General features: G+C 22.4%; 5 protein-coding genes across 5 annotated transcripts; 2 read left to right on the top strand and 3 right to left on the bottom strand. All coding sequences in view use genetic code 6, as the record gives it.

Annotated features, from left to right (window-relative positions):
* Nucleotides 1-233: 233 nt before the first annotated feature.
* On the bottom strand, nt 234-1198 carry TTHERM_000284240 (50S ribosome-binding GTPase; the record flags this gene model as incomplete). Its single annotated transcript, XM_012798179.1, has 2 exons — nt 234-802; nt 889-1198. 2 exons carry the CDS (start codon nt 1196-1198, stop codon nt 234-236), a joined length of 879 nt encoding a protein of 292 aa, XP_012653633.1.
* A 547-nt stretch (nt 1199-1745) lies between these two features.
* TTHERM_00284240 (hypothetical protein) lies at nt 1746-3638 on the bottom strand (the record flags this gene model as incomplete). The annotated part of the gene is made up of 1 exon (XM_001018277.3): nt 1746-3638. One exon carries the CDS (start codon nt 3636-3638, stop codon nt 1746-1748), a length of 1893 nt encoding a protein of 630 aa, XP_001018277.3.
* Nucleotides 3639-4729: 1091 nt separating this feature from the next.
* On the top strand, nt 4730-7755 carry TTHERM_000284239 (dicer-related RNase III protein Dcr1p, putative; the record flags this gene model as incomplete). The annotated part of the gene is made up of 5 exons (XM_012798178.1): nt 4730-4764; nt 5152-5217; nt 5394-5588; nt 5710-5926; nt 6223-7755. 5 exons carry the CDS (start codon nt 4730-4732, stop codon nt 7753-7755), a joined length of 2046 nt encoding a protein of 681 aa, XP_012653632.1.
* Nucleotides 7756-8740: 985 nt separating this feature from the next.
* On the top strand, nt 8741-12623 carry TTHERM_00284230 (dicer-related RNase III protein Dcl1p; the record flags this gene model as incomplete). Its single annotated transcript, XM_001018276.3, has 2 exons — nt 8741-11247; nt 11303-12623. 2 exons carry the CDS (start codon nt 8741-8743, stop codon nt 12621-12623), a joined length of 3828 nt encoding a protein of 1275 aa, XP_001018276.2.
* Nucleotides 12624-13575: 952 nt separating this feature from the next.
* TTHERM_000284229 (transmembrane protein, putative) lies at nt 13576-25397 on the bottom strand (the record flags this gene model as incomplete). The annotated part of the gene is made up of 17 exons (XM_012798177.1): nt 13576-13682; nt 13734-13820; nt 13868-14853; nt 15204-15627; nt 15675-15896; nt 16070-17039; nt 17100-18886; nt 18947-19224; nt 19327-20060; nt 20604-21029; nt 21086-21266; nt 21320-21528; nt 21856-22052; nt 22164-22383; nt 22433-23484; nt 23539-23853; nt 24662-25397. 17 exons carry the CDS (start codon nt 25395-25397, stop codon nt 13576-13578), a joined length of 8931 nt encoding a protein of 2976 aa, XP_012653631.1.
* Nucleotides 25398-25755: the final 358 nt, after the last annotated feature.

Below are 25755 nucleotides of genomic sequence, written 5' to 3'. Positions count from 1 at the left end.
CCCCAACCCCAACCCCAACCCCCATATATTTATCAAATAAAAATAAATTTTTTTTGTTATTTATTTTTGTTAAATAAAACCTTTTAGGTTTAGTAAATTACTTTTTAGTATTTTTTTCTTATTGTTTTTGATTTGACTAATTTTTTAATATAAAACAAATAACAAATTTTATATTATATTATATAAAAGTATTTACATTTAAACATAAATTTACAATATTAGTGTATAAATTATCAAAAATCAATTGTATCCATAGTAATTCTTCCTAGTTTACCAGTACGAAAGTCATCCAAAATGAAGTCATAAGTTGTGTCATAATTATAGTGATTAAATTTATCTCTTACATGTACGAATAATTCATCACCTGTTTTTGCAGGCTCTTTCATACCATAATAATGTTAATATGTTTATTACTTTTGCTTATTCAATATCCAAACCAAATAATCTAAAATAGGCTCTTTTCCTGGTATTACATCCTTAATACATCCTACTAATGATAACTTTAATGCTGTTTCATCATCCTATATATTTGGTATCATCACACCAGGAGTATCAACTAAATAAGCTAATGGTTTTTGAGAAAATTTGACTCCAACTACTGATTTTGTTGTACATGGAGTAGCAGTAGCTTTATTAATAGCTCTTCTATTGTGCAATTCAGGAGCGATTTATCTTATTTAATTTATAATTGTAGATTTGCCTACATTTGGCATACCACATATCATAAGCCATGTTCCTACTGTATCATATTTGGCTGGCATTCTTTATTAGAGTTAAGTAATGATATCTTTCATATTAGTTCCTATTTAAGATAAAATTTGGTGATTTATTTCATGCCTTTGCTATTTATTTTGCATATTTTAATTTGAATATATTAATATTAATTACCCTTTTTTGCTGAAACAGCAAAACAGTCAATTCCAACTCTGTTATATTTTTCAATCACATTATTCATAACACGCTAATTACTTAAATCATATTTATTGAAAATTATAATCTTTTTCTTAGAATGAAACGAGCATAAATCATCAAATTCTTGATTTCTAGAAGATATTGGTACCCTACTATCTCGTATTTCTAAGAAACAATCTATTTTATCTACATTCTCTTTCATCAATCTCAAGGCTCTATACATATGGCCAGGAAACCAATTAACTTTCTCTCCTAAAGCTGGGAAAGTATCTGCTATAGCTTTCATCTCACTTTGATAAACCTATATAACTGTTTTAGTTCTTATAAATATATAGATAGATAATTAAATTAACTAAAATATAAAAAAAATAATATTCAGCAATCAATTAATTAATTGATAAATTAAAGATTTTTCTTTAATTTGAATAAGTATTTGTACTTTCAATATCTCCTACTATTTTTTTTAAGTTTATTTTACCTTATTTTTCTAATTATTTCTAAATTCTACTTAATTTTATATTAAAATTAACATACTTGCAAAATCTTTGTAAAATACTAAGAATTTGAATAAAAAATATGAATTATTTATTAAGTTCAATAGCTATAGTCCTATTTCTATTTCTTATTTAGAATTAATTTGTAAAATTAAAATTTTATTAAAATTCTTCAAATAATTATTTTGAAATTTACAAATAATTCAACAATATTTATGTTATCAAATACAAAAAATAGTGTTGTTATTGAATGCTTTAAATTGATGAATAAATTACTTTTTAGTAGCAATTTACAAAAATAAACAAATTTTTAACAGAAAAAACAAAAAATTAACAAAATCAGTTGTATTTTTCTACAAAGTTTATGTATTACACATCTGCATGCCTAGTAGCTATTGATTCATTATTAATTTGCACATTGTATTAATTGAGCTCATGTTTTAGGATGTTAATCTCTTCTTATAATTCTTGATAGATTTTTTACCAAATTTTTTTTTAAGAATTAAATTGTTATTACTCGTTTTGAAGTCTATCCTCGTAAAATGCTCTTAGCTCATTAACTTCGTTTTCTTTTATATTCAGCTATTTAATTAGAATTTGTGTTTCTTACTCTTTTAACTCTAAAGCTTTATTTTCTTTATCTATCTATGCTAAAACAGATTGTAAATTATTTAGTTCAGCTTTATATTCGATTTCTTTTTAGAGAGTTTCTTGCTTTTTGTCTTTGAGCTCTTTTTCTAGAATTTTAACTTAAAGTCTTAATTGTTAGATTTCAGTTTCGTGTCTTTCATTCTAAAGCTGATATAGTTAGATTTCATTGTCTATCATTTTCTTTTTTCCATTTTTTATTGAAGTTGGCTCGCTTTAGTGATAACTTTGCTTGAAATTACTTACAGAATCTTAAAATGAGGGTGCTATTTCGTATTTGAGCTTTTATCTTTTCTTTTTGTCAACACTTGGTTATAAACCAAATGATTGTAGAGAAAACTACTGCTGTTGTATATCTGAGTGAGTTAATACCTTTCTGTCAATTGAATCTTAAATTAATGTTTAATTACGAGTGTTGCCGTTTTGATTTTCTGAGTTATACTTTTGTTAAATTTATTCACTTTCTGATTAATTGTCGTTAAGAAAATTATTCTTTTCATAAGATTTATACAATTAATTTTATTCTTTATCATTTAAATTATCAAATTTATTCCTTATCTTAAATTAATCAAGAGATTCATAATTATCTATATCAGGTTTTTAGAATGCTTTATTTTCACTCTGTTCTTCTGCTATGCCTCCTGTCTTAAGAATTGAATCAAGTCTATCTTAAAGTTCATTTATTGTTTTTTAGTTTTATGCAGAAAGTGCTTATTACAAGACCTTATTTTACATAAATGGACTCTAATTTAAGTTAGTTTAAGGCACATTATATTTATTATGTAAATAATTTAGTCTATTTCCTGCTTCTGGCTTGACTCCACTAGCTGTAGTGAATAGTGAGCGGTTTTCAGTTGGAGTATAGTTGATTTAACTAATATCTTTAATTTTTTGATAGAGTGCAGATTAATCGTCCCATTCTCTTGCTTTTAAATAATTATCGTAAGGCGAATAACCACTATTAATGTTATAATTAATAGCTCCCTTTCCACTTAATTATGAATTATGAGCCTATTCATAATCAGTTAGTGTCAAAGATTTATTTACATTACTGTTCTCATATTTTTGCTTATTTTTCTCTTGTTCTTTTCTTTCTTTAATACTTTTCTGCACTTCATTTAATTGCTTTTCACGATTTGCACTACCTGTAGAAGTAATTGAATTTATAGATTTCAGCTTTTAGCTTCTAATCTCTTCTATAAGTTTCTGTGAAGAGTTTTGCTCTCTTTTTGAATTATTAGCAGCTGATGCAGTTTAAGGTCTTGGTTTTTTAGCTTAAATTTTGTGTTAATTGAGGTTAGTTTCAACATTTTATCTGATTTTTTCATAATCTTTCTTCTCTTTTTCAAGCTATTTTTAAAGTTTAGTAATAGCTTTTTCTTTTTAGAATATTATTGATGCTATATCTTGTTTATCACTTTTTACTTTTGATGCTTTTTTCTAGTCTAATTTTGTGTTCACTTAATCGCTTATTCTAGTAATTGAGTGAGATTCGTTTTTACTTTATTTGCTAATATTTACTTCGCTAGATAATTTAGATTTTGATTGAGTTGCTTTTTGAGAATTTCCTTATTTTGTGCTCATCTATCTTATGATTTTTAAATTATTTTCACTATTCTTGTCTAATAAGTTGGTATTTAAGTTTATTCAACTGGATGGATGCTGGTACTTATAAAATCCTTATTGCTTGCGTTTAAGTTTTTTGTAAACTATTATTTTTATAAATAATTTTTTTAAACCTTCTCCTTTATACAATAATCACAAAATAAAAATTTATAAAAATATCTTAGTTTTTTGAATCGATATTTAAAATCAAAAATCTTTTCACAATTTAATTTTAAAGAAAATTTTTATTTGCTTAAACATTGAAAATTTCGAATTAATTTTTACTGAATCAAATAATATTTCAATAAACCAAACCAATAATAATATATTAAATCTTGAAAAGAAAGAACTTCATAAAATAGAATTTAAAAGTATAATATGATAAAAATATTTCTTCTATTTTGATCTAAAATAAGTCAATAATTGCTAAATATAATTTAATTATTAAATTGTGATATTTATTTTATTAAAATTTATCATTTTATTGTGAAATTAGTAATAAAATAAATAAAATGTTTAAAAAATAAATTTAAAAAAAAAAGAACATAATTGATTGATGATTTATTTAAAATGATTAGAAAATAAACTAATTTTATATAAAATAATCAGTTAATTTTAATCAAAATTAAAGAGATTTTAAACAATAATATTTTTTATTTTGATGCAAATAAATTATGGATTTATATGTGAAATAAAATATGAGGCTAACTAATTCAAAAAATTATATAATTTGGTATATTTTCTGTTCAATTAAATTTTAATAATCAATTCGCTATCAAGATAATATATATAGAGACAAACATAAATTATGTTAAACCAAACAATAAATAACTCTTTCATTCATTCATTAATTGATTAACTAACAAAATCAGTCAATATTAATAAATTGAAAACAATTTTTATTTGTTAATTATAAATTCCATTAGATAATAAAAGAAGCATTATCAGTAGATATAAAAATATATAATTATAAGGTTGATCAATAAGTAAAGAAGCGAACAAATAAATATTTTGGATTAACAATTTTAAAAAGGAAAATTATTTTAGTATAATTCAATCTACTAAATAAGATGAGCCAATTTAAGCAAAGAAGCGAAATGAATAAGTAATTTAAAATCAATTTATTAGGATTTTACAATAGCATAATTAATATGAATTGCGTTTTTCAGCCAGCATAATTTATAAAGTTTGTACAAAATATGTAAAATCAAGATTAATATTTTGTTTGTTCTAGCAAAATACTGTAGCCAATAATTAAATAACTTACGACGTTATATCATAGCTGCTATTTTTTTTTATAAATTATTATCATGCTAAAAATAATAATTTTTTTTTGTTTTTTATGAAGCATTTGATAGTATCTAAGAGATTGATTGCTAGAAATAATTTTTACAATATTTTTCCATAAAATATCTTTTATAATAGAAATAAATAATATAAAATTGTATATTAATTCATATTTGCCTATTGATTAAACTTGAATTTTTATTAGGACCACTGATTCATGGACAGACAATTATGATGAACTTGTAAATGACAAAAGCGTTCATACTAATTAGTAATTATTATTTATATAATATAACAGATAGAAATAAATATATTAAAATAGAATGAGAATGTATTCATATTTTTAAACGCTTATTGAAAATGATTTAAAAATATTAATTTGTACATTTTTTATTCTGGTTTATGTTAATATAATATTTTTAATATTCTTTACAAACTAAAATATAGATTGAAAACATTCACTCCTGTTAACACTCTCATCAAAAAATAAGAAGTTATTCACATACCAATAAACCCTTCCTCCTTCAAAAAAGAGCAATAAGAGCATCCTTTACAAGCAAACAGACCAATAATTAATCTAGCTTCAAGAGAGAATGAAACTACTCAATTAAACTTATAGGGACCTCCATAAACTCCAAATATGTAACTAAATAATTAACTTCTTTTTGAAGAGAGAAGTAAAAAAAGATAGTTTTAAGTCTATAAAATAAAACAAAATTAGAAAGCAATATCTTTATTATATTAATCTGTTATATTATAATAGGATTCAAAGCAACTAAGCTATTTAAAGATCAGCAACAATGTTGAATTAGCAAAACTCATAAATTTCAGAGCAAGCAAATGCTTATTTAAAGGAAATAGAATTAAAGAATCAAAACAAGTACTTTTAGTAAAGAGAAGAGCTAGACAACCTCAAATATTTAAGTATAATTTACAACGTTAACTCAGTAGTCAATAAAGATTTTTAGAGCAATGTTAAGGTAAAAATTATTTAATTGATTAGAATATGCTTTAAATCTCTACACTTTAAATTATTTGTTTTGGAATATATCTATCTAATAAGACTATAAACTAAAATCTACAAACAAGTATATTAATGCAGATTATCAGTAAGAGATTTGAAGAAAAATTATTTTTTAATATACTATAATAAAAAGCTCATACTAATTAATTTCCCACTAGTTAAACAGAAAATTATTTGCTAATTAAAATATAAAAATTTAAAATTATTTCATTTATTTGTTATTTTTGTTTAAAAATTTTATTATGAAAACAGCACAATCAGATTTAAAAAGAAATATTGAATGCTTCAATAGATGGATTAAAGATATAAAATAGAATTTTAGCTAATAGAAATTTAGTGTAGACTTAAGTTAATATATAGGGAGCTTAGAAGTAAGCAGAAAAAATTAAGATAGAGAGACCTTACAAAAATATACTCACTTCCCTCTATTTTGATAAAACACCCAAATAGTAGCTATTGGTAGTTGAATTTGTAAATATGGGATAAACCAATAATTTAAATCTATTGGAGAAAAATGGAGGAGTGATAACAAATTCAGGTCCTGCTGCTATAATAAATTCAATCCAAAACACTAATGGATTAACATATAGTTAGAGAACTGCAGATGCCAGTAGCTTTTTCTTGAATTTCAAAGCTTTTCCTACTCTTTATCACTTAAATTTTGAAACAAACAGGGATCCCTGTCCTTTTATTGCTATAGACAGAATACAAGGAAGACATTTTATTTATAATAACGATGATAAGATTATGGTTTTTAGCCATGAACCTATTTCTAATCCTATAAATGATAAAAGTAAACCTCTTTTAATGATGAGTTTAGATGATAAGCTTGATGATTTGTTAGCTTAGAGAGCTAATGGTGGAGATGTTGGCGAATCATAACAAAACCCTTTAACATCAGGATTACTAGCAATATCTGGTAGTGCTCGTATTAATCCGACACTGTAAATCATCACAGATTAGAGAGGTAATAGTGCTCTTCTTGTAATAGGAGGATATGTAGATATGGGAAATGGCTCATTCTAGCCAAAAACAAATATTAAAGTATTCAATATTGGAAAAAGAAAAATTGACATCAAACCAGCATTCTAAATTTAAATGAGACATCCTCGAATAAATCCAATAGTTATGAGAGTAAAGCAAAGTCACTGCAAAGATGCAAAAGTAAGTATAACAGAAGACAAAAAATTTCTTTTATTACTCGGAGGGGCTAATCCTGAAATCATAGATAACAGAAAGGTTTATGTTGATACAAATACTTGTTGTAGTGTAATAGAGTACGAAAATATATTTAAATAGCTGGAGCGTAGGGACACCACTTAACTTGAAATATCGTAAACACTCAAAGTTTTTTACAACGATCAAGAGGCTGGTAAAAGCCTAGAAAAGGTAGCATAATATCTGTCCAGAGGTGTCTTCATTCATTAAAAAAGTAAAAAAAACCTAGACATGCATAATAAAATGTTTATTCTAACTGAAAAGAAGAAATAATTGCTTAATGTTCATTCCATATCACTGTCTGAAAACTTCGTCAATATTTTTGATATATAAATTGATATAAAAACAGAAAATCAGTGGAGCTATACAAACACCTGTATAATTGACAATTTCATTATGTATATTTCTCCTTAATAGTTTTATCCTACAGTTATTGATACCAATACTAAGCACTCTAAGTAAATGAACACAGAAGAAATTGTTGAATTTAACAGTAAGAAATAAGAATTTTTTGACTCTACTAAGCCAAAGTAAAGCAAAACAGCCTGTTCATGTAATATATATTGAAAAAATATCTCTAAAGCATAATGAATGATCTATACTTCTGGTTTCATATCAGATTAAAATAAATCTATTTTTGAATTCTTGATTGATTATTCAGTCCTAAATTATTTGATAAATAGTAAAAAAATAAAAAATTATATTAAATTTAATAACATTTATAAAAATTTTTGAAAAAAGAAGAAAAAATATTTGAAATTAGGACTATTTTTATAAACACAAATTAAATCTTAGATTTAGGCGATTAAGAATATGAATTATTCCTTTATACAAATTATTTATTTTAAAAATACCACACCTTTATATATCATTTCCAAAAAAAAATGAAGATTACATAAAATTATTATTTTTCTAAATGAATGAATGTATGTATCTATGTATATTTTATTATCTGACACTATTTTATAACATAAATAAAATATATATATAATTTACTTACTATTTCTACTCATATTTTAATTTTTAAATTTGTTTCATTTTATTGTTTAATTGTTTTCATTTCTCTTTAATAAATTTATATAATAGCATTTATTGTTTAATATTTTTAAAAATTTCAAATTAAAAATTTAAAAAAATGGTTTAGAATTTAATTTAATTTAGTTTATTAATTAATTTTTTTTTTTTAATTTTACGTATAGATAATAGATCTATTTATAATTTATAAGAATTATTTTATATATTTTAAAAATCTAAAACTTAAATTTAAAAAATATTTCTAATATTTTAATTATTAGTTATTTTTTTAGATTTAAAAAATGAATTTGATTATGATTTATTTTACAAATTCTACCTCATGATTTTGTTGATAGTGTGAGTAGAAAGATGTAGCTTAGCTAATATTTTGCAAAAATTTATAAATATACTGAATATTTTTCAAAGCTATCCTTAATTAAATTGAATATTGATATCTTATTTTTAATTGAAATATATATTTTTATAAATTTAAGAAAATAAAAGAGGGACAATTTTTTTTTTAGAGGAAATTATTAGAATGAGAAACAAACCTAAAGTTAAAAGTGCTAAGTTGGGCTTTAAAATCATTTGCCATTCCATTAAAAAATAGTACTCATCAATTAAAAAAACTAAACAAAAAAAAATAGATAAAGGATAATCAAAAAAAAGATTGACAGCTATTAAATAAAAGCAAGGTTATGATATAAAAATGGACATGCAACTAAGTTAAATACCAGAAGCAGAGAATTTAGCTTTTCAGTTTGATGCTAAGAATTAATGTCAAAAAACAGTAGATTACTTGTTGAGTTAAAATCTAGAATAAATATCCTAGTGCACTTATATCTAGCAACCATTTAGAGAAATTAAATAAAAGAAAGATACACACAATGAAAGTGATGAAGAAAGCAAAATTTATGAGGTCTATTTACATTAAGTGTATAATACTGAAAACCCTGCTTACGTTTTTGGATTCATTTCAAGTGTAAAATTACCAGAGTTAAGAGAATTAGAACTATTTTTAAGAAAAGATCTTGAAGATTATAAATCTGAAGTTAATCCTTGCATTTATTAGCTGAAGTTTATTTCTACTATAAGCCTATCATCCTCAGAGCTTTTGTCAATTTATAACTTCAATACTGGATTTTTTAAGGATTTTTAGTAGGAAGGAAACTAAATTTCAAGCTACATCTTTGAGTATTTCATGTAGTCTACAATTTCTGTGAAATTTCTTTAAGTTCTACTAACTCAAAAATACATAGAAGTAGAATTAAATAATTTCAATAATAATCATGTCTTAACAAATTTTGATAGTAAAAAATGTGATATGGAAAAAGAGATAAATGAGAACCCATATTAATTCATAGATTTTGACTTAATACATAACTTTAATCTTTAGAAAAAACAGAAAAGTATTCTAGATAATAAATTAAATTTAGCAACAACATTTATAAATTTTAGTTAAGATTTGCAAATGATTGATGAAACATCAAAATCAGATAATTTGGACAAATAAAATGTAACAATAATTGAATTAATTAATGAAAATACTTTAACGATGAATCAAAAAGATTAATTAATTGAAAATGAAAATAAATTATAAGATGAAGTAATAATTTTACCAACCAAATAAATTGAAGAATTTAATTTGACTTTTTAAAAGGAAAAAAATAAAATAAATGATATTTCTGATCAAGAAATCACTTAAAATCTTCATGATCTAAAAAAAATTGATGTTGATTCAAATAATTAACAAGAAAATACTTGTAGTTCAGTAGTAGTAACTGAATAAAATGGGCAAAAGCAAGAATTGGTAAATGATTAAAATAAACAACTTTAAGAAATCTAACAAAGTGAATAAGATTAAATTCCTGAAAATTAAATGAAAATGTAAGATCCCACCAATTAAGATTAATAATAAAAACCAAGAGTTAAATTAGATGGAGATTTATTTTAAGAAAGTGAAAAACTTAATAATATTTCACTTACTTTGAAAAATGAAAAATTTAGATTGGCTTACTAATCTAATATTTATCGCCATTTGTTCTTAAATTAAGATCTTTATCAAATAGTTGAGATTTTTGATCCATCAAATACTACTATTGATCAGTTTATATAGTCATTATCGTAACATACAGGTATGAGCTATGACAGTATCAAATAGAAACTCTTTCTAAAGTAAGACGCTACATAAAAAGACTTGCAAAGTGATACTCTTTATGACTGTATATATAGCTAACCAGATAAATACCTTACTGACAAAGCATAAATGTTTTTTGCAATTAGAAAATAATTTGTAAATTTTTAAAAAAAAGAAATTTAATAATACATATAAGATTATTAGCAACAATTGATAGCAAATAATAATATTTAAACTAATCAATAAACTTAGAATAAATATAATTAGAATACAAATTAAATTTCCCAATACCATCAATTTAATCGCCGTAATCCATTAGTACTTTGTAGAAAGATTAATCATTTGAAAAATTTCGATTTCCTTAGTGATGCTCATATTAAAAATAACAAGGGAGTTTTCCAGTCTTGCTTACAAAAAGACTTTTCTGATAACAAGATTAACATGTCGCTTTTACCTTTAGAGCATTTTGAATAACATGTTTTAAATACTTAGTTGATTAACTCTCACTTATAAGCTCCTTCTATCTTTGCCTTAATTAAAGATGTCATGATTGTTAGAGATTTTGCTTGTAACTACTTTTTAGAAAATAATGTAGATTTAGAATTACTTATTGAGTCATTTTCGTAGATCTCTTACAGTAAAACTAAAAACCTAGAATTGCTTGAGGTAATAGGTGATGTTGTAATCAAATACATCTCTTCTCTTTATCTTTATTTGCATCTTCCAAATTAAAGCGAAAATGCCCTTACAATGATACGCACTATTTTTATTAACAACAAATATTTAGGAATTTCAGCGTTTAGAAACGGTCTCTAATTTTATGTTCAGACTAAAAGACCAAGTTCTTATGACTGGAGATTTAATTTATTCAATTTGAATTCTTTCACTGAAGCACCGCAAGATTAAAAGTAAATTATTTTATTTTTCAACAAATTTTATACTAAAATAATTTTTTGAATTTAGATAATCTTTTTAGCTATCTTACTCAAATTTATCTGATACCCTTGAATCAGTTGTTGGGTGCTTTTATGCCAGCAATTAATTTACTTTGAATACATGTATTTAGCTAATCAAAGATTTAGGACTCTAGATAGATTAATATCTCCTAAATAAGTTTTAGAATTAGGTCAATGGGAGCTTCGTTTTGAGTGATGATATTATCGATTTGATGGAGATAGATGAGGAAATGACTTACTATGAACTTTAATTATAAGGAAAGAAATTTTTATAAAAAGAATTTGAAATTTAGGCAAATAAAAAAATGGAATAGTGCTTTGAAGAAAAGATTTAGAATGAAATAATTCAAAATGAAGAAAATACACAATTTATATGGAATCTTATTAAGTTTTATATTAAAGATGAATTATTTTATAAAAATAAGTATGAAGTAGAATTTTAAAATAATACTTGTCCTAATCAGAGAAGGAAGGACAGGTCTGAATATAGAAAATTTAAATAGCTTCATGAGTAAACACTGGACATAGCCATAAGTGGCTTTGAAAAAATACTGAACTACACTTTTAAAGACAAATCTTTATTAATAAAAGCATTAAATTGTCATTCAAACAGCAACTTTGAGCATTACTTTTAAGATTATTAGATATTGGAATTTTTGGGAGATGCCTTAATAGAGATTTTAGTTGTTTCTCATGGTTATCATATTTCAAGAAATAGGCAAAAAAAAATAAATTCTCCTTACTTCTTTTGCGAAATGAAGTCTCTTTTGCTCAGCAATGACTTTATGTCTAGAATGGCTATCCTTAATAAATTTCATTATTATGCTTTGAATATAAGTAAATATTAGTAAGATGAAATTATCTAATTTATAGAGGATTGCAACCTAAATACTAAGTTTAAAGAGTCAGTGTCGCATCAAGCTAATTCTCCCAAAGTTCTAGGTGATTTATGGGAGTCAGTTGCTGGAGCAATCATAATGGATTCTGATATTTCAACTTTTGTTTCAATTTATGGAAAACTATATGCTCCATACATTATTCATTTCGTTACATTTTACTAAAAAATTATTTTTAATGTGAAAGAGAAAGTTTAATTAGTTGCCTAGTAAACTTATGAATAATTAGGAAAAATTACAGAGGTAGTCAAAGACACTGATGGATAATATAAAGTCAAAGTTACGATTCTAATTAAATAAATCAAAGTAGGAACAGGAATAGATTATTCTGAAACTTTAGCTGAAAAAAAAGCCTTCTAAGATGCTTATGATCACATTTTCATCAAACAATAATCAAATCTAGGATTAATATTCTAAGGAAAGTAAGTATGAATGAGAGGATGGATTTAAATATAAAATTACATAAAAAAATTGAGAAAATAAAATTTTTCTCTGAACCAAAAAATGATGACAACATTTTATTAATATATATGTGATAAAAACATTTTATTTATAAATATATAAGTATTTAGAACATATTCATTCAGATTAAAAAAATATGTAAATGATCTTATTTTAATATATAATATTTAAATAATAAAAGATTAATATAAAAAATAATAATTTTTTAAATATTGGTTTCAGCCTAAATTTATTATTTTAAAAATTAAACTTATAATTTTAAATTAAGTTATTTATTTTTAAAGTTTTATTTACTTATTATAATATTATATTTTCAATTTATTTTAATTGAAGTTGAAATTAAATAAATATTGTAAAATTTGATTAAAATTAAATAATGATTAAAAAAGAAAGAGGAGAATTATGTTTATGAAAAGTATGAGGTAAATTTTAAATATAGGATTAGAGGAAATCAATTCTGTCATATAAATTTTACTGTCATTCATTTTATAAAGTCATTATTGGTTTTTAAATCAAAAAAGATAGAGGTTTTTAGCATCTTTTAAAGTATCAATAAATATATTAATACATACCTTAACATGTAGTTACTTTTTAACTATTAATTAATTATATAAATTTCAATTTTAATAATTTGATATATATATTATATAATTTCAAGTAACAACAATGGGCACTTCCTCTTTGTGTATAAGAAGGGGTTAAATTTATAGATAATATTATAATCTGAACTAAATATATTTTGGAAAGTATTAATTAGAAATTACAGTATAACGTATCAAATATCTCATAAAAAAACCACATATATAAGTATAAAATATCAAATACAAATAAAACAATATATGTTTAATTCCAACATAAAATTTCTAAATAATATATTTATATAAATATTATGCATTTAGCTATTGTTAAATCAAAAAAAAGTTCATTTGTATTGAGTTTATTGAGGCTCAAAAAAATTCATATTTTTAGATTACTTTTTTGCTAAAAAACTAGTTGGAGAATTTGCAACGCTGTTTTCATCAAAGTAATCTTTTTTATAAAATTAATGAACAAAATATTAATGATTATATTAATTCATACTTATAAATTCATCATCTGTCTTAACGAGTTAAAATTTTTCACTTTTTAAATTATCTTTCTCAGTTGAAAATTTTCCATCTATTTTACCTTTTTAGTTTTAAAAAATTTAATATAAAAAAAATTCATATTCTTACTTTAAAGACTAATATATGAAGTGTTTTGAGATTTTAAAACAGAGTTGCTTAATCCGAATAGAGATGTTTATTAATTCATCTCTATAATTAAATTTGTATTTTCATCATCTTCTTCAATAATTTCATCAGCTTAGTCATTATTTTATTGTTTATTGGAATTTCTTTTCTTAAGTTTCATATATTTAAATACTTCTTTTTAAATTTTGCTCCATCTTCTCATTACTTAAAATTTATTAGAGCTTTATATGATTATTTAAGCAGTTAAAAATTTAGGAAATATATTTTTTATTTTTATTAACAACCAGTGAAAGAAATTTCTTTATTTAATATCTAAAGGTATTTCCCTCAAAATTACTTTCATCATAATTTTTACAATAAACATAAAGTTGAAAAAGAAAATAATTGTAGTAGAAATACTTTCCCAAACTGTATTTTCCATAAGATTGATTATTATTGCTAAGACGATAGAATTAAATTATAGAATTGTAGCCATTAAATCAAGATTATTTAGTTAAATACTATTATATGGTCTACTAAAGAAGGATGCTATACCGTAAAGAAATAATATTGATAAAGAAACTAAAGCTTTTTATCCAATATTATCAACAAAGGTGCAAAGATAAATTAAGGATTTTTGAGTTGTCTTTATTATTTCCCAGTAGTATTTTTCTTTTCTATACTCATAAAATAAAATGCCATAAACTTTTATATTTTCAATTTTTGTAAGGCAAGTTCTTTTTTATTTAAGCTTTTTAAAGAAAAATAAAGGTAAAAGTAAATAGAGTAACACTAATGAAGGAATCAAAATATAAAATATATTTTATTTATGATCATGTCCAAAGCAGATATATTATTTATCTGTAATAACATAAGAATAATCTCCAATTTAGACACAGCTAAGTTATTAGACAAAATAATTTATAAGGCTTGGAGAAAAGAAAAGCCATAAGAAAATAAATGAGCACTTTATATTATAAATTTTAAATCTATGCTATTTACTTTTTATATTTAGTATAAATATGCCTATAGAGAATATAAATAAGAAAGTTAAGGGAACCAATATCCTTAAAATTGATCTCCTTGTTAATATATTACCTATACCTAAAGTATTAATCAGAATACAATCTATAGACAACCTTTAAATTAATATAATAATATTTAATTTTATAAGGGGGTATAAAAATAATTTCTTTTATTTTTTATTAATTAGAATAGTATATATCCAAAAATTAATAAAACAAATAACTTTAAAAATTTTTCAACTTATATTATGGTGAATTAATATGTAAATTAACTAAATAAGATAAATAATTATATTTTTTTAAAAATAAATTACATTGAATCAGATGAGGAGTCTCCAAAAATACTAATTATTTATCTGAGATAAGGTGAAAAATTTGTAAATTAGAATATAATTGTAATAATTTAAACATAATTTATTAATATCTTCGTAGCAACTGTATTCTAATCAGACTCTGATGATTTCCCAATACAAATAAAATTTAATCTCTTGATATATAAAAAAAGGCATTTTTGAGTAGTGAATCTTTATATTTTCCTAAAACTGAATGATAAATAACCCAATATCGCTAAATATAGTAAGAAATAAGTAATAATATCTATATAATTATCTTTGCATTTAATACAGCTAAGATTGCTGCTTTTAGAATATTAATTTCCCCATAATTAATTATTAATGTCACAACTTTCACACAAAGCTCCTATGTGACCAACACTGCAAATTGATTTTTCAAATTATTCTATAAAAAAATTTTCTAATTAATATTATCAAATTTTAAGTATTTACCTTAAGGCATTATAGAAGAAAGATTATAATTCTACTAGTTTTATGTTTATATGCAATTAGATGGATTAGAACATGCAAATACCTTACTCGATTGTGGATTTAATCTCCAGTATCCATCTTATAGCACTATTATATCTTTTTCACAATAACTAGCTTATTCAGGGCAATGGCTACATTGATAAGTATCAGAATTAGAAAAACTGCTTATAAAAGAATATGTTCCTATTTTTGTTAATAGTTTAAAAAGTCCTTTCAATATTTTCTTTTAAAATATATTTTTTAGAATCTTTTTAAATTTTTATGTATATGAACTTATAAAATTTGATTTTGAAAAAAAGAGAAGCATAAAATATTAATAAATTATAGAAAAAATTTATAACAAAACATTTTTTTACCTTATGGACATTCATAGCATGAAATGAGATTAAATTCTTATTTAGGAATTTGCCCAGCTTAACATGGTAAAAATTTTAAGTAAATAATACTTTCTATTGAGCTTACTTTGAAATAGTTTTATTAAAAATCGTAAATTGGTACCTTTGAAGAAAGTTAAATTTATAAAAATTATTTGCTAGAAGGATTGGATGTTATTTAAGGTTAAAATGTAATATAATTATTATAAATTTAAATTCCTCCTTAAATATGCATTTTCGACTCATCTTAGTTGACAATAAGAATATCATATCCTTGAAATTCTTAAATTATCAGTTAATGAATTTTATTTGTTTCAATATTTAAAGGGTAATTTACGACTTCTTCAAATTCATCTACTAAATAAAATATAAGAGGTTAACTCAAGGTACTTCCAGATACCACTTAAGATAACATTTAAGTATAATTCTTATGAAATTTGAATGATTTTGGATAAGAGGTAATTTATTAGCCAAACAAAAGAGCTTTGTTATTAAAAATTTAAGATTATTATATATCAAGACGGCGATATTTATACTATTTATCTTTATAAATTAAAGAAGAGTTCATTTCTTAGTATCTGATACCACCTCCTATTACAGCATAGTTATAGCAAATTGTACAATTATTTAGCTAAACTTAGCTATTAGTAATATATATTCCCCCACCACAACCCTTTTAAACGGTATTATTAGAAAATAGGGAATTATTAATTATTATATTTTATGTTGTATCAAACGACACTGTTCCATAAAAAGATTCTAAGAGTTAATTCATATTAACTATCAAGTAATTAAAAGTAACTTCGCTATGTTAAAAAACATAAATCACTTATCCAGTTTATAGATTATTATTATTAAATTAACTCTATTATATCAAACAACTTTAAGAGTCTAATTGAGAGTCTAAATTTTTATGCTAAAAGCTATTTAAGAATATTATTGAACTATATATCTAGTTTTTATTTACTATTAAGTTTTATACTTGTATTATGTTTGAATAAAGCTAAATTACATCACTATTAAATATTCCATTTTAAATGCTCATATTTTCTACATCTGTATTTAAGCTTGATACGTAGATTGATGGGTTTTGTTAATCGTTAAATTAACTATTTATAACTGATAAATCATTAATTGTAACTTAAGAAACTATGACTATTACTTTATTATAAAATTGTTCTTAAATTTAAATAAGAGAAGGTCCTGAAATATTTTTAACTGTAATATTTTATAAATTATTTATTAAAGATCCCATAGTTTATATTAAAGAGTACGATTTTCCTTCAAATTAAGAATCATAAATTTACAGACTTTAGATAAAAAAACTATTGATATTTGATGAAGAGATTATAGAACCACTTGACTTAGTGATGTTCACTAATATATTATTTAGTGTTAAATTTCCAATGTTTTAAAAGTTAAATATACTGTTTATTTGGAGATTTGACTTTAAAATAGCAATATTTGATATGCTTAAATTTTAGATGCTGTCAAATGCAATTACATATTTCAAAGATGAAGATTTATTTTAAATAGTAAAGTTTTTAAACGTAAGTCTATCTAAATAAACAAAGTTGACATTTTTAATTAAAATCATGCAGGTATTATATGAGCTGCTAGTTATTAAATGTTATGAAGTGATAAATTCTGAATTTGAAAATATGAGCTCATTCATATTTTAAAATATAATACATACTTAGCTATCCAAATCAACTATGGTATTTGTCATACTTATGCTTAAAAGGCTTTTGCTATTATTTATATCAATTGCAATAGGAGTAATTAACTGTTTATTTTATGGTTACTAAGGAATTGTAAGCATCATATTCAAAATTTCTAAATAAACTATGCTTGGATTAAAAATGGCGTTGATATTATTATAATTTTAATTTATCAGATAGACAAGTGCATTTTAAGAATCAGAATATAGTCTTAAGGTAAAATTAGATGACGTTAATGTTTAAAAAATATCTTATCTTAAATACAGACTTGTTTGTGGTATAAAATATATCTCTATAACTTAAATGTTGGCATAGTTTTTTGATACAAATTAATCTTAAATAGCTTATATCTTTACAGTATATTAAAGTAAGGATAAGTCTTAAACATAGTCACTGAAGGTTAGTACACACTATTAATTTGAAGTATATATTTAAGAATCAACATTTTAATCTGTAGTTAAAGTATATTATAGCAATCTAATATCATTATTAGAGCTGATAACCATTGACAACTAAAATATATTTAGTTACTATAAACTATTTAAAGTGGCATAACCAATTATAGGTAAACTGGCTTAAAATGATTATAATAGATTATAGTTATTTTTAGAAAAGTAGTATACCTAAATTTCTGCTTTAGAAGCTAGAAGCATAATTGATTTTGATAAAATTTAAATTTACTAAATATTTGTAATGTTAAGAGACCTAATAGTTAGATATAGAGAAAAGTCAATTAAAGAATAAATATTTGCCTATCCAAATGTTTGTAGGACTAAAAACTATGAAATTTATTCAGATATCTTTGACTCTTCATATTTTTTATTATAAAAGTGAGGAATTTGGTTAGAAGAAGACAAGTCTCTCAACTTTTAAGCAGGCTATATCAAGTTATAAAGAGATTTTACTAAAGCACCATCTTGATTAATAGCTACTAATGTTATATCAAAAGTATATTCGAGTTCTAATAAAATGTATTAGTTGCCAATTTTTAATTATTAAATATTATTTACCATTTAAAATTTAGATAATTTATTTTGACTAGGATTCCAACTGAAAACAATATTATTGCAATAAAATACTAATGGTAGATTAAAAGTATTTTAAATAATATTTTAACCAAATATTATATTTTATTTACTTAATTGCTAATCTAACTAACTTATCTATGTAATCTTGAAGCTCTTTGGGTCTTAAATGCTTATCTCTATTAAGTTTATTCCTTATTAATCAAAGCAATATACAGTTTAATTACGAATATTACAATCGTTCATAACTTATTAGAATTAGCTAGATATTAAATTTATCATCTTACTTTCATAGTCTAAAATTTATAGATATAAAGTAGAAGCAATGGTGTTTTAAAGTATCAGAATAGGAAAGAAGCTTAGTTCTTCTAGCAAAGCGTAATATTGATAACTAACAGATTAAAAATAATATATTTTAAGGAGATTAATATTTTAATTATTAAGTTGATATACACAGTACCTTAATATATGATGTTAAATAATTATATATTACTACAAGTCATTTGTAACTTATTTTTAAATTTGTATAATTCTATAATTATATTTAGTGCTATTATTTATATTTGATGTTTATCCAAGTGGTCCTCCTTTTAATGTAAATTATAAATCTAAGTATTCAGTAACATCTAAGCTTAAAAATGGTGTTATTGTTTAATTTTACAAAGAGACTTAATAAAAAGAAATTTTATTGTAATTGAATTCTCTTGCAAATGCAATTAAATTATCATTTTAGTTCCTTCCTTATGTGATGTAATTAATTAAATCTGCATTTTGTGGACCTAAATAAAAATTCTAATAATCATAGAAAACAATTGAAGAGTAGTCATAAATTAAGATGTTTTCTTATGTGGTACATGCTAGTATATTACTTTACTTATCAAGACTTATATATGTTATTTATCCGTCAGCTTTGGATTAACTTAAATTTTCTTAAAAGTTGAGATAATGAATTATTTAAGTTTATGAAATTTTAATAAAGAATATATTATCTGCAAATACTATAATAAGTATATCCTTTTAAAAATCTTCGATTATAGTAAATTTAGTTTACTAGTTATATTATGAAAAAGTCTAGGAGTACTAAGAGATGTCAATTGATCTAACCTATGTATCTGAAGTTGTATATTTATCATCAAGATACATTATTTGAATTAATAATTTTTAGTTAGGTGAGACAACAGCATTTATTGGGTGTTCATAATAAAAAATTTGATCAATATCAATATCCTAGTTTTATCAAATGTTTAATGTTTAAATAGAATAACTGAATAAATAAAAAATGGATAGATAAATAATAAATATTGAGATATTTTTGTATTTTTTAAAAATAAGATAAATTTAATTTAATTTATTAATACCATAATTTCTCTTTAATTCTTTATTAATATTAAATGAATTTTGTAAATAAAGTAAACTCTTTAAAAAAAAAAAATAAACTCTGAACAGTTATACTGTAATATATTATGTGAGTATTTAAGGTATTTAAATATTTAAAAAATTTAGTTAAAAAATTAAACTTACACTTATGAATGATATAGTTTTAATAAGTTTGAATTATGAGCTATAGATCTTGCATTGCACATAGTCTTAATTACATAAAATAACTCTTTAATTATAGCTATCATAGAATTATTTAACAAATGTAGTTGTTTAGAAAACTATAGCAAAGTAATTAAATTTCTTAAAAGATGGTGCAGTATATACTACAGCGATACACGGATTTGTAACTAAATATAACAAATTTAACTAATCCAAACTATACAAGTTTACCATATTAGTATTTCCTAATATTTGAGTTGTTAAAAACCAATTAGTTGTATTTTAGCTGTACGAAAAACTTGTTATTTATGTAGTTTATTTAAACAGAATATTTTTGTTAACTCTATCAAAAGACGAGGTACATTTTAGCAAAGGATTATAATTTGAATCTTGAGGCATATCATACATAAACTAACCAGTAGAAAACTTAAAAACAAACCATTAGCAGAGTGAGTTTGATATTACTAAAATATCTTCTTAGAAATCAATAATGAACTGATTAATGTAAGAAGGTATGTTATCAATCATTTAAAGTATAGACTCATTCTTATAAATTATGAAACCATTATCAAAATATATTGTTTAATAGTTTCCATAAGATTAAATACCTTGAATATTTATGAGAGTTGGTTAGTTAATTTATGCTATTATATTAATCTATTTAAACAATATTTATTCTTCTAAAAACAATAATTTTATAAAAACAAACTTACATTTAGCTGCTATTTATATAAAGTTGAACCTAAAAACATATTATTTTATGAATCCCTTAAAACAAGATATATTTTATTGGCAGATATATCAATACAAGAGACTAAATTGATATAATTTAGTTTTGAAAGTGATATATAATCAAGATACATTTATCCAGGTACCTTCATTTGTACCTAATAACTAAATATTGAATGTTTTAAAAATAAGAATAATTTATAATTAAAAATTATTACTCGTTTATTCCTATATTACCATAAATGCTGCAGATACCAGAATTATCTTAATCTAGATATATTACTTCTTGGCTTAATTCGTTACTCGAAAAATAAGTAATCATTTACTATTCACATGATATAGAAGGTAATTATATCTAAAATACTTATTTAATTAGATTTTAAGATAAAGAATAAACGTTCAAATTTAATCCTTATATGAATCCAAACTATTATTAATAATTAAATAACTATATATATATATAAATTAAAAAATCAATAAAATCTTAGCTTTTTTCAAATTATTAAAAATAAACCCAATTTATCAGAAATATAATTTAAAACAATTTTTTTTCTTAAATTAAGATCACTTTAAAACTTTATTTATAATAATTGCTCTACTTGATTTAAAAAACTTTATTTTATTGAAAAATAGCCTTTATTAATGAGAATATTGGGTTTTAAGAAATATCTGAGAAAATTTTATTTTTTGATTGAAGAGAAAATTATAAAATATTTTTTCGATGGTCTAATTAATTTTTTTATTTAAATTTTACATGAATTTAATCATAAAAGGTAATTATTTAGCTAACTGACTAGGAGCATTATATAACTGACTCAGAAGAAGATGGATAATGTATAATTTAGATCTTTTTTAAATTATATGAAGCTAAAATAAAGTCACCATAAACAATTTAGTAAATAACATTTCCATAAGCAGAGTATTAAACCTACAAGGGAATTAAGTTATTATCTATAAAATTTATTTAATTCTATTGAAATATTATAATCAATTGTTGGCTTTGATAGTAGATAAATTATGAGGTAGATTCAATTGTATATTTTGTTTATTTTATTATTTTACCTAAAAAATCTATAATAAACATATTATTTGCTGTTATGCATATTATATTTTCATCGATAATTTAATTAGCATAAAGAAGATTTTCTGCTTATTGACCATTAAAAAGCTTAAAATCATAAGTTGTGAAATTTATGAAATCAAAGTAAGAAAGTATTGCATCTGTTTAATCTACAAGACAAACAATTTTTTTAGCTTAATAAAAAAATCTATAGGCCTAACTCTGTTATTTAGTTAAAAATTAAAAATTATATTTACTGTTAATTATTTACATATGTTAGATCTAACCTGGCAGGTATTTCTTTTATAATTTACCCATTTGATGTGTATGCTACAACTGATTTCCAATTTATGTAATCAAAATTGTATATGTAAAAATTTTCATCGTCATCAAAAAAGGGAATACCATTTGAAGATGCTCTTGGCGTAACTATTTAAGTTAGAAACTCTGATTCATTTTAAGGGTCTTTAGTAAAATCTATTATCAAAATTCCTCCATTCAAAAAAAGATATATTTTATTTTTTAATTTATTTTATAAAGGATTAAATAATAAAATGTAATTAGTGCTCAAAATTATCTCTCCATTTCTCATATCTCTCAATTATAAGCTTCCTTGAAATCCTTACAAGCCATATTTATTTCCTTAAGAATCATATATATTTATAGCATGCATTCCAAAATGTTAATATGGATTATATTATGTCTTGCAAATAGTTTATTTATCTATTTTATAACTTTAATTATCATTTAAGGTTATTGAAGCAATATTATTCTCTTCAGTCGTAATAACAATATCTCTGTCCACAATATGAATACTATAGATATATGAATTGAAAAAGTATTACTTGGTTGTAAGCAGATTTAAATCTTATTTGAAAATGTAATTAGATTAGAACGAATTGGCATATAATACTATATCTCCAAATATTTAATTTTATATCATTTCAGTATTTTACTAAAAGCTTACTATTTCGCTAACTTAACAGTCGCCGTCTATGCTTTAAGTAATGTTGAATAATTTATAAGATAAATTATTATAAGAAACTTAATAATTCTGTAAAATAAACATGATTTTAGTCTCAGAAGACATAAAGCTTACAAAGTAATTACTTGTATCCATATTTTAGATGATAAATTCTTAACAGTTTTAAACAGATTTTTCATTCAGGATTAGAATAGCATAGTTATTTGCTCCAGTTAAAATGTATATTTTTTCAGTGGCTCTGAATATTGCATTATAATTGTTATAAAGATAGCATATGGCTTATTATTGCTTATATAAAACTCCAGTTTAATTTTTACCACTGCTGTCGATCCATATTTCTTTTTAAAAAATATTATTAAATAAATAAATTTGAAAATTATCTTTAAAAATACCTGCTGACTTGTATATTAAAATTTCTTAAGTAAATTACACAATGCATATATAGTAGCTACTATCTGCTTGAAACTGTATAGAGCTTTTAGACCAATCCAATGAGGAGTTATTATTAAAGATATTTACTACTTTAAAAAGTAGAACATTTTATTCACTGTTTACACAAATATAATCAGTTCCATTATAAGAAACAAAGTCTAAAAGAGATAATATGCCATTAGATGACTATTATAGAGCACGTATTTCCTATATTTATGGTGATTTTAGGTCAAATGCTTAAATATATTAAGGGTATACACAGAGATAGAATTATTCTTTTAAAAAAATAAATAATTTTAATCTTATATTTTTACTTAAATTATTATTATGTGAAAAGGAAATAATTATTTAGTAGAACAACAAATATTTTCTAAATTTATTTGAATTTATAAAAATAAATATTTATTATTCTACTTAATAAATATTTATTACTATCAAAACAATTATTAGAGAATAGCTATAAAAAGAAAAGATTTAGATTACTTTAAATATTTAATAAAAATTTAAATATTTTCTATTTATAAATTTTAATTATTAATAAAATTTTTTACAGTTTCTTTAAAAAAAAAGAATATTATTGAAAATTAATCATTTAAAAGAGGGTTTATTTTTCAAAACGAAATCTTATTAAGAGCACCGCTAGTTATTAAATTCTTATGAATATGGAAAGTAAGAATTTAATTGAGTAGATTAATTAAATAAATTATTTTTTTTATTTTAATTTTTATCATAAATATTTATTTTGTGATTTTTAAATTTAATTATGTATTTATAGTTATTAAATTTTTAAATTTATAATTGATTTTTATTTTATAATATAATATGCTTAATTATTTTAAAACAAAATATAAATTATTTAATTATCAAATAATTTCTTAGGCCACAAAAAATTTTTTATTTTCTAAAACAGGTGCGGCTTATACTAGAATATTTACAGTATATTTTAGATGATTTATGAAAAAAATCATTCAAAAAATTACTTGTAAAAATTATATTTTAAATAATTGATAAAAATTTATATGAAATAGTAAGAAATATAGAATTTGAAATTAACATTTTAATTGAGTTTCAAAATTAAATTACTTTGAGATAATTTGCAAAACAATGAGTTATCAGGATTACTTAAAGTTGGTTGAATCTCTGAAAGGAAACTTATTACAGGGGTAATATATCTCCAAAACTTTATATTTCCTATATTATCATAGCTGACCATTATTTCTTATGAGTTATTATCAATATATTTTTCAATTGATAAAATAGTCTACTTGTATATTACTTAGTATGTGTGACAATAATTACTTTCAGAGTATTAAATAGGGCATTTGTTTATTGTTTAGCATGTTGAAAACTGGTTATTTTGTGTTTGTCCTAACCCACACTAAAAGGAACACTGACTATCTTAAATTAGAAATTACTACTAGCCTAAGCAATCAGAGACACATATTCCATCTTTTAGCTAAAAATTTTCTTTGCATACTTTGCAAGTATTTTAAGTAGTGCACAGAAGACATCCTTCTAATTAGCACTATTAGCACTAGTTTTGTTATGGGTCAAAATAATATTCACAATCACTTAGACAGCTTCTTTAATCTTCACTTAGATAAAAAGCAGATTAGCATTGCTAGCAAGTTTAATATTATTCTGAATATGAGTTATAAGAAGGGTTCAATCCTACTTAGCAAGTTTCGCAATTTTAAGAGCACTTAAAACATTAGTTTTAGTAAGGATCAAATCCTTATCCTTATGGGCAAGCTTAATCACTTGAAAACACCAAGTTCAAAGAAATTAATAGCAACTAAAATTTCATATACATTATCATTTTTATTTTTTTCAAAATTTTAAGTTTTGTTATATTACTTATTTCTAATTTCTTTAATTAATGTCGCCTTTTTTAAAGTGAAAATAGCAAGCAAATAAATTTAATATTGTATATTTAAATATAATAAATTTTTTTTTTGGGTAAATTTAAGTAAAAATAACTGCAAGTAAACATAAAAGTCAACATTTTTATTTAAATGCTAAGAATTTAGCATAATAGAAATTCAAATAAATAAAAAAATTTACTAAAATAATTCAATTTAAAGGTCATTATGCTACAGAATATTAAATATAGAGTATTTCAACTCAAAAACTAGTTTCTTTTTTTAAAAATATTCTCTTATTTTATATTAGTAAAA

The sequence above is a fragment of the Tetrahymena thermophila genome (assembly GCF_000189635.1).
Source record: "Tetrahymena thermophila SB210 genomic scaffold scf_8254600, whole genome shotgun sequence".
NCBI lineage: Eukaryota > Ciliophora > Oligohymenophorea > Hymenostomatida > Tetrahymenidae > Tetrahymena > Tetrahymena thermophila.
Note: the sequence above shows the minus strand (reverse complement) of the source record. Positions and strands in the feature narration are given on the sequence as shown.